The sequence below is a fragment of the Psammomys obesus genome, unplaced genomic scaffold (assembly GCF_907164565.1).
Source record: "Psammomys obesus unplaced genomic scaffold, mPsaObe1.curated_primary_1811, whole genome shotgun sequence".
Lineage (NCBI taxonomy): Eukaryota > Metazoa > Chordata > Mammalia > Rodentia > Muridae > Psammomys > Psammomys obesus.
In genome coordinates, this window is record NW_026596039.1 from 24,659,762 (window position 1) to 24,669,826 (window position 10,065).

Consider the following 10,065-nt stretch of genomic DNA (forward strand, 5'->3'; position numbering starts at 1 on the left):
TGTGTGTGTGTGTGTGTGTGTGTGTGTGTGTGTGTGTGTGTGTGTGTGTATTTAAAGTATAATGCCATCTCTTGGTGGAGAACAGGTCAGGAGAAGCATTAAGATGTGTTTATTTTATGTGTGTGAGTGTTTGGCCTGCACATATGTATATGTGTATCATGTACACACCTGGTGCCCACAGAGGTCAGTACAAGGCATTGGATCACCTAGAACTGGAGCTTGGGATGATTGTGAGTTGCTGTGTAGGTGCTGAAAATAGAATCTGGGTCCTCTGCAAAAGCAACAACGTCTGTTAATCAGTATGTCATCTCTCCAGCCCCTCACCTTTATTAGAACAACACAATAACCAAGACTCACAAAGCTTGGGTAAAGGAAATCCTTTCAGAACTAGCCACAGGGGTGGGTGGGTGTTTATATCTCTCTGTGTGTGCATATGTGCATATGTGTACATGTGCATGATGTGTGTGTGCCTGCACGTATGTTTCCCATGCACATGTGTTTAAGGACCTGAGCTTGGGTTCTCAGAGCACAACGCTAGCTAGCACTGGCATTGGGAAGGAACTAGATAGATCTCTGGAGTTCTCTGGCCAGTTATCTTAGCCAAACTGGTATCCCACAGGCCAGTGAAAGTCCCTGTCTCTAAAACTACAGTGGAGAGAGATTTAGGAAGTCACCCAATATTAACTCTACCATGCATACACACATGAGCACACTGATGCACACACACACACACACACACACACACAAAGAGCTCAATCATTTATCAAATAAAAATATAAATGTAGTGTGGATTTTATTTTCCTCAGCATTTGAAGAAGTAAGAGTAGTTAAGTGATATTAACTACCAACAACAACAAAAGGAGAAGCTTCCCTGGCCAGAGAAGTCACTCGTAATGTCACTAAAGAAATGAGGACAAGATTATCAGGGCCGGAGGACAGGGAAGAGTCCTTATGAAATGCTGTCTGCAGCAGGACAATGCAACCCTGCACCTGATGCATCTCTGGCTGCCTACCCGCGAGAGAACTGCACAAAAGGATGACATAAGAGTAGGAAAAGAAATGGGTATTCAGGAATGGGATGGGGATAAGAGAGGGCAACTGGGAATGAACTTGTTCACAGTATTGTATACATGCATGAAATTGTCAAAATTTAATGTTTATACAAAACAAAAATCCCTATAATTTTAGAAAACAGGGCATAAGCATGTCTTATGGCCTTTGATGTACACAAAACAACACTGCCTCTGACATAATCTGATTGGCCTGCTCATTGATCACTTCCCCCTGAGGGGGGAGCAGCCTTACCAGGCCACAGTAGAGGACAATGCAGCCACTTTTGATGAGAACTGATAGACTAAGATCAGAAAGAAGAGGAGAACCTCCCCTATCAGTGGACTTGGGGAGTGGCATGCATGCAGAAAGGGGAGGGAGGGTGGGATCGGGAGGGAAGGAGGGAGGGGCTTATGGGGGGATACAAAATGAATAAAGTGTAATTAATAAAAAATTTAAAAAAAAGAAAAAGCATTTAATGTCTCATCAACGATCTCATGAACTCACAGACTGGAAACCATCCTATACACACAGAGCACCACGTCCTCTGTGTGTATAGGATGGTTTCCAGTTTTTACGGGAAACTTATTTGCACCACATCCTCTGTGTGTGTGAATAAGTGTGTCTCAGATTCTTGTGCCTTTTCTTGGGCTCTTTTCCTTCTGTTGGATTGTCCTGCCCAACTTCAATGTGACAGCTTTTGTTTTATCTTATTATATTTTATTTGGTTAGAGTTTAATATTATCTCTTAGAAGCCTGTTCTTTTCTAATGAGAGACAGAAAGGAAGTGGATCTGAATGAGAGAGGAGGTGGGGGAAAACTGGGAGAAATAGAGGGAAGGGAAATCTCAATCGGGATAAAGAATCCGCTTACAGTAAAAGGGGGAAACATTAAAAGGAAATAAAACATCTGCCTTGTAAAGTTTAAAATTTTGCATTATCCAAAGAAATTCTGATCAAAAAAAAAAAAAAAAGAGTACAAGCTGGGAAAATGTCACCAGGACATGTTACTGATGAGGGTGTCTCTATAGAATATATGAAGACATTGGTTGTTTGGTGTGGGAAGTAATTCTTTTCCACTCCTAGAGCAGTGGTTCTCAGCCTTCCTAATGCTGTGGCCCTTTAATACAGTTCCTCCTGTTGTGGTGACCCAACCATAAAATATTTTCATCCCTACTTCATCACTGTGACTTGCTACTGTTCTGAACTGTGATGTAAATATGTGGTATGCAGGGTATGTGCTGTGTGGCCCCAGTGGGGTCTTGACACACAGGTTGGGAACCACTGTCCTAGAGGCATATTTTGACCAAAATAATTAATAACTTAAAACTAGAAAGTTTTCTCATCTTATTGGAAAATAAGTTTCCTAACATCTTATTAGGAAACAGTTTCCATCTTAAACTGAGGTTGAAATGAGGTGTCGGTGTTTACAGCCACAGAGACTCTGTGCATATGAACATCTGCACACATTATGTGCCACTTATGGGCCTCCACACACTGCCGTGGGAACCCAGATCGGTACTGACTCTGGGGAAGGGAAGTGACCATCCTCTAACAGTTTTTACAGTGTGGTTGCTGGGTGAAAAGCCACACAAATAGGAGCCCTCCTTCTGTGCCAAGAAAACACTGTCTGAACATTGCAAATGCCCAGTAGTAGAACTGATATGTACATGAGCCCTGTGTATAGAATGGGGTGCTGCTTTGTCAATAAGTGAGTCCAGCATCCTCCATGTCTAATCTCAGAAATGTAATCCTGAGGGGGGAAAAAACATGCATAAGCATGCAACTGGTATTAATCATTTACATGAAATAAAACTGCAAAAATGTCTCAAAGGCATATCCTTTAGAGGCTGGAAGGATGGCTCCATGGGCAAAAGAGCTTCATGCGCAAAGCCTGACATCCTGAGTAGGGGTGTTCCTGGAATACTCCGTGCAAGGAAGGAACTGACTCCTGAAAGTTGTCTTTTAACATCCACATGCATGCTATGACATGTGTGTGCTGCATCCCTCCCTATTATACATACAAACACATTACTGTTAATTGTAATTGTAACAACAATTAATAAATAAATGTTGAAAAATACCATTAAGCCAACAAGACGGTTCAGTGAGTAAAGACTCTTGCCACCCAGCCTTATGATCCAAGTTTGATCTCTAGCACCCACATGGTGGAAAAGAGAACCTACTCACAAGTTATTCTCTGCCCTCCATACACACATACACACACACACACACACACACACACACACACACACACACACACGTTCACGCGAAACAAAATCGTTCTTAATTTTAAAATAATGTTTATAAATACAAACTCACAACACTTCTTCCATATAAGCCTCGTAAAAAAATCAAAGAAAGTGTGCTAAAAAATGCTTTCAGGCCACCAGCCTTTGCACCAGTCAGGATGGATTCCCTAACACCTAACCCATGTCACAGCTGAGCTGCCCTCTTGAAGCAGGAGCTGTCTCTGGTTCTGAAACCATGGCAGGTCCTCGAGACTGTTCCCTGCAAGCCTTTTCCGCGCCTCCGGAGCTGTCCGTGGTTCTGAAACTGGTTCCTGTTTCACTTCCACTGCACTTTTCCTCCTCAGTTAGATGGATTTCCTTCTCTGGGTCTACTTATCCCTTTGTCATTTATTTTTCATCCTTTCCCTTATATGCGTACTGCAGATGATATAGCTTCTCCTGAAGGCTTTTTTTATATGACCTTGCCTCTCTGATAAAATAAGATGCCCTGTGACCCTAATTGATTTCTCAAGACTGATGACTGTATTTTGAAAGATACTGTACGATTTGGGATGAGTCGAAGATGTTTTAAAGCATGGGTGATGGAATGAAACAGCAGCTAATGTAGTCCAGGCTGGCTTCAAACTCATTGTATAGTGAAATGTAACTTTGAGCTCTGCCTCTGCTTCCCAAGTTCTGGTATTACAGGCATATGCCATCATACCCAGATCTAATAACCCTTCTTTTGAATTATCTATTACATAAAGAGACCTCATCATATCTTTCACTTGTTACCTGAGTGCCAACTGTTGGGTGATTTAGACATGACAAGATATAGCATGCTTCATAAGTTCTTTTACTACAAGAATAAAAAAGCAGTTTCCATCATGAACACATCACAATTTCATGTATACATGAACACCAAGGACAGTTTTTAAAACGTTTAAAACTCACTTTTACATCATATGGCTAGGTTTGATGATGTCTTCACTTATGACAGACATAAGTAAAGATGCTCTCCATTCTGTGTCATTTTTTAATACTATTATTGACCAAATAATTTGATTTTATGAATCTCAGCTTTAGATATACTACCAACTTAAAAACAAAGTGTGGAAATGACACTAAGATGGTTCCAATCCATCAGAGTTTGCATAGGTTCTGAATTTACAAAGCTCATACATTCATCTCCAGAATGAAGACGTTATCCCATTTTATTTTCTTTTTTAAAATATCTTACCAGTGTATGGTTTTTGCAATGTTAACATAAATATAGACAATTTCTTTTTACTATATTACATAGTTTAAACATATTCACCTCTTCTCATTCCTTCCCTTTAGTCTCCAGTCTGTGATCCAGTTGATCTATTCTCTCATATTTTTCTGGTTTTGTAAATGACCTTGAATTTTAGTGGCTGCCATGGCAATTCATTCCAATGAAGTCTGTGTGTCATTCAGGCTGTTTCTACCATCTAGAGCCATTCTATAGAAGAAAGAACTTTTTGTCATCCTTGAAATTATGTAGTTGTACCTTCTTACCTCTGTTTTGAGGCACAGTGGGTCTTTCTTTTTCTTCTTTAAGAATATCCCAGTTTCTTGCTTGGACATAAGTGAAGATAGCAGCAACTTAAGTGGTTGGACAATGAATTCAAAGCCAAGTGTTTCAGAAAGTTATCTTCAGTTCTTGGCAATGAGTTCTCAACTAGGCTCTCCACATTTTCCTGCATTTGTGTTTTCAAGAGAGTTCTGTTCTTCTAGCCAGCTGCAAGCAGAAGCGCCAACTTAAATCCAAGAACTGGGCCTTAGAGGGCCATCTTAATCTCTGTAGGTTTAGAGCAAAAACTCAAGTAAAACTTTTTCATAAGGTTGTATTGGGGCTTGTGAGGGTGACTCAAAGGCAGCATTGGTTGAAAACAGTTCTCAGAAAGTTCACAACTCCTAACAAGGCCAAGGACTTATGTCAGACACTGGCATCAAACAGGTGTGTGAAATCTAGTCACTGCTCTCAAGTTGCTCCCAAGATACTGAAGGGCACTGAACCTACAAAAGATATTTATAAAATCTTGTAATAAGTAGAAAGTGACATGTCAGGTACAGAAGGTGAGAATCTGGATACTTGGGAATTTCTGTAGGATGTACATATGAACTTGTCTTCGAAGGAATATCACTAGAACACTGTGCTTGGTACAAGACAAGAAAAAATGAGGCAGGAGTTCAAAGAAAATTAAACAAATCTCTCACCACTATCTAAGTGTTATAAAATATGATAAAATATTTTTATTATAAAAAATCATGCTTAGCACAGAAAGTTGACATCAGACAGCAATGTGAAAACAACACCTTCCACATTTTTCCACACTGAGATATTATTAACACTTTAAGGCACTGCTTTCTAAAACTGACTCTATGATCTTATATACAAACTGCATTTTGTTATTTGTTTTGAAACAAGGTCTTGTGTAGTCTAGGCTACCGCTGAACTCACTGTGTACTTGAAGATCCTCTGCCTCCACCTGCCAAGCACTGTAATCAAGTGTGCATAGCCCTCTCTCTCTCTCTCTCTCTCTCTCTCTCTCTCTCTCTCTCTCTCTTTATGTTCAAACCCAGACTCTGTGCATGCCAGGCAGACACTCAACAAACTGAGTTATATCCCCACCCTTCAAGTGCATTTTCAAAGGCTGAAACATAAGTATACTGAATGAAGCTGGTTTTATTTTTCACATTTATTTATTTTTATTTATATGTGTGAATGTTATGCCTGCATGTATGTACTCTCCATGTGTGCCAAGTGACTGCAGAGGCCAGAAAAAGTGTTGGGTATCTTGAAACTGGAGATGGTTGTGAGTCAGCATGTAGGTGTTGGAAACCGAACCTGGGGCTCTGCAAGAGCAGCCTGTGCTCTTAACTGCTGAGCCATCTCTCTGGCTTCAGACATAGTTTTGTAACCTAACTCTTCAATATCACAATGTGTAATTATCATACTTTGTGGTTTACTTATGAATGATTATAGCTGTGCATTTCATCTGTGTGTTTATCACATCATTGTGTAGATGTGATAGTTTACATATAATTGGACCTCTATAATTTAAGTTTTCCAACAGTTCTCCATTAAAAGCACAAAAGTGAAGCTAGAGAAATGACACAGCCTTAGTTAATGTCGTGGACTTTTCTTGCATAGTACCTTAGTTCACTTCCCACCACCCATGTCAGGTAGCTCACAACCACCTATAACTCCAGCTCCAGGTGAATCTGATGCTGTGACACCATCTTCTAGCCTCTGAGAGCACCTGTGTGCACACACACAAACACACATACAAAGACAGACAAACAGATAGATCTTTAAAAGTACAAAGATATCACAGGCACATACAATATTCTAAATTATTTTCTTTGCAAAAAAAATCATGTTTTGAGTTGTGTTCTGAGTCAGCATTCATACACACATAGTAACACATAGTTTCAATTTTGCCCTGAAAATTGTGTCACCTTTAATTAATATTTTTCATTATTACTAGAGTTTGCAAGTAAAACTTCCCACTGTCCTTAAATTGTTTTTCGTTTCTCAAAATCCCTATGATATCCATATTCGATATTTTTAAATTATAATTTTACTATAAAACTTCAGGTTACAAGCTTCTTGTATGTTTTACCAATATGCAGGACTACAATTAAATATTTTAATGTTATATTCACTATACGGAATACAGTGACATGTTATTTATTTATTTTATTCAGTCATTGTCTTATTGGTGAATATAATCATTCATACTGGTTTCATAAATTTGACACAATGTTACAATCAACCTCCTTTTTTCATTTACTATGATCTATTGTTTTAATTGTTTTATGAGATATTCATATAGGTGAAGACACTGAGTCAAAGTTTACAACCAGTTTTAAGTATTTTATACAGGCTAATGTGCTATTTCTCAGAAAGTTTAAACCATTTGGTATGTCAACAGGAATACATGAGCATTTGTTAATTGTTCTAAACTCTCCTTAGGTTAAGATGTGAAAATCATCTGAATGTTCTCCAACATGATAGAATGGTAGCATAATTTTCTATTTAACATTTTATGCAAAGGTCAGTGAGGTCTTTAGATTTGGTGAATATTTGTGTTGTTTCAACTCCTAAGTCAATGATGATGAATAACACCACCTGCCCAAACATATATTTTGGGGTTTTCTTACTGTTAGTAAGTTTTTTAAAAATAGCATAAAGTAATGATTTCATTACTCCATTTTCATATGCACTCTGTTTGCTCTCCTCCGCTACTCCCATCTTCTGTCCACCTGTTCATTCTCACTGTGGCCCTCCTTCCTATAGGAGCCCACCTTCTGCATGCAGAAGGTGTGTGAGAGAGAGAAGGGGGACTTTAAACACATATAAATTTAAGATATGTATCTTAAGTAAATTAAAAGTATGTTTTAAAAACAAGGTATTAAACGTTTTGCCAGATAGTTTGTCAGTTACCCAAAAAGTCAGCCATTCAGTTAACAGTTGGCTACACTTTGGTATGACCTCAAAAGAACAAGAAACATACTTCTGCTCAGAAATTATGAATTGTGAAGCTGAAAAGTTCTCTCAGTGATTAAGAGCATTTCCTGATCTTGCAGAAAACTGAAGTTCAATTTCTAGCACCCACATTAGGTCACTCACAACCATTTGTAACTGCAACTTCTGAAAAACCAATGCCTGCTTCTGGCCTCTGCAGGGACATGCCTGCATGTACATATACTCTTGTACACACACAAATAAATAAATGAATGAATGAATGAATAAATAAATAAATAAGAATTAAATGTTTTAAAGTTATGACAAAGTGTTCATAATCAATTCAAAATAACCCAACAGCAGAAACAATTAATGTTATATTCACTATACGGAATACAGTGACATGTTATTTATTTATTTTATTCAGTCATTGTCTTATTGGTGAATATAATCATTCATACTGGTTTCATAAATTTGACACAATGTTACAATCAACCTCCTTTTTTCATTTACTATTATCTATTGTTTTAATTGTTTTATGAGATATTCATATAGGTGAAGACACTGAGTCAAAGTTTACAACCAGTTTTAAGTATTTTATACAGGCTAATGTGCTATTTCTCAGAAAGTTTAAACCATTTGGTATGTCAACAGGTATGTCTGTCCATGCAATGTAACGATGAGGTCAAAGAAGCAAATGAATCACTGATACTTGTTTCATTATTCATGGACTTAATGCATTATGAACTGTGACAAGAGTCTGCAATAAAAGGTGATATTACATAACTCCATGTCTACAAAATGTCAAAAACAGTGACATCTATGCAGATAGAGTAGATTGATTATTTTTTTAACAGGACTAGAAATACCACAGAAAATTACTTCCAACTTGTACAGGTATTTTTCTGAGAGTGATGAAATTACATGGTGATGATGGTTGTATAATTTTGTGAAAATACTCAAATACTGAATTAGACGTGTTTTAAAGGTGAAGTAATGGTGTATGGATTAGATCTTAACACAAAAAATAGGATGTAAGTAAATTGAATCTCACCTCTTAAGCATCTGGTCAAACTGAGGACCAGTGCATGGTTCTACGAAAAGCTAATTGCACCTCTCTATTCCTCAGACAGTAGATTATTGGGTTGCACATGGGGGTGACCACGGTGTAGATGACAGACAGCACTTTATTGAGGTCCATGGCCTCTATGCGGCTGGGACGGGCATAGATGAAGATAGTGGCTGAGTAGAAGATGCCCACCACCACCAAGTGGGAGGCGCAGGTGGAGAAGGCTTTGTGGCGGGCAGCAGCTGATGGCATCCCCAGAACTGTTCTACCAATGGCCACATAGGAAGCAATGGCCACAAGGAGTGAACCCCAGAGGATGACAATGGCAGATATGAAGTCTACCAGCTCCGTGAGGGCCACATGGGTACAGGACAGGTTAAGAAGAGGAGAGACATCACAGAAGAAGTGGTTGAGTACACTGGGACCACAATAGGACAGGCTTGCGATGCATGCTGTTTTGATAACTGAGACCAGCAGCCCACCAAGCCATGAAGACAAGGCTAAGCCCAGGCAGACCTGTGGCCTCATGAGCAGTGGGTAGTGCAGTGGGCGGCAGATGGCCACATAGCGGTCATAAGCCATGGAGGCCAAGAGGGTGCACTCTGTGCAGATGAGAGAGATGAAGAAGAAGAGCTGGGTCATGCAACCTGTGAATGGAACATGGCAGGGTCCTGTCCACAGCCCCAAGAGTAGGGTGGGCATGGTGACTGACACATAGCACATCTCCAGGCAGCTGAGGTTGCCCAGGAAGAAGTACATGGGCTTGTGGAGCTCGCTGTGACTGCAGATGAGATAGATGATGAGTGTGTTCTCCAGGAGTGTCAGCAGGTAGAGAGTCAGGAAGACTGCAAACAGGGCATCCCTTATGACCAGCTTTGTGGACAAGCCCAGTAGGACAAACTCCTGGACTCTAGTCATGTTGCCCAACTCAAGTGGCTTTTCCATCTAAAAACAAAATACATCTACAAAATATTATTGTCCAAATCTCTCTCCTATCCTACCACCTTAGAACAAAGCCATTATCACAACTCCATGAATCACTTCTTTAAAACATTTTTTTACTATATTTATATATTTTGCAGAGCATCTGGGGTGCAAGTGTGGGGGACCTAAAACAGTTCTCTCCTTCCACCATGTAGGTTCCAGGGATCAAACTCTGTTCATCAGTCTTGGCTACGAGTACCATTGCCCACTGAGCCATTTCACCAGCCCTGATACCAC

The 10,065-nt window shown here is 39.5% G+C and overlaps 1 protein-coding gene across 1 annotated transcript; it reads right to left on the reverse strand.

The window, feature by feature from the left end:
- Positions 1-8,844: 8,844 nt before the first annotated feature.
- Positions 8,845-9,789, reverse strand: LOC129687489 (olfactory receptor 5-like). Its single transcript, XM_055621914.1, has one exon. The coding sequence runs from the start codon at positions 9,787-9,789 to the stop codon at positions 8,845-8,847; it is 945 nt and encodes a 314-aa protein (XP_055477889.1).
- Positions 9,790-10,065: the final 276 nt, after the last annotated feature.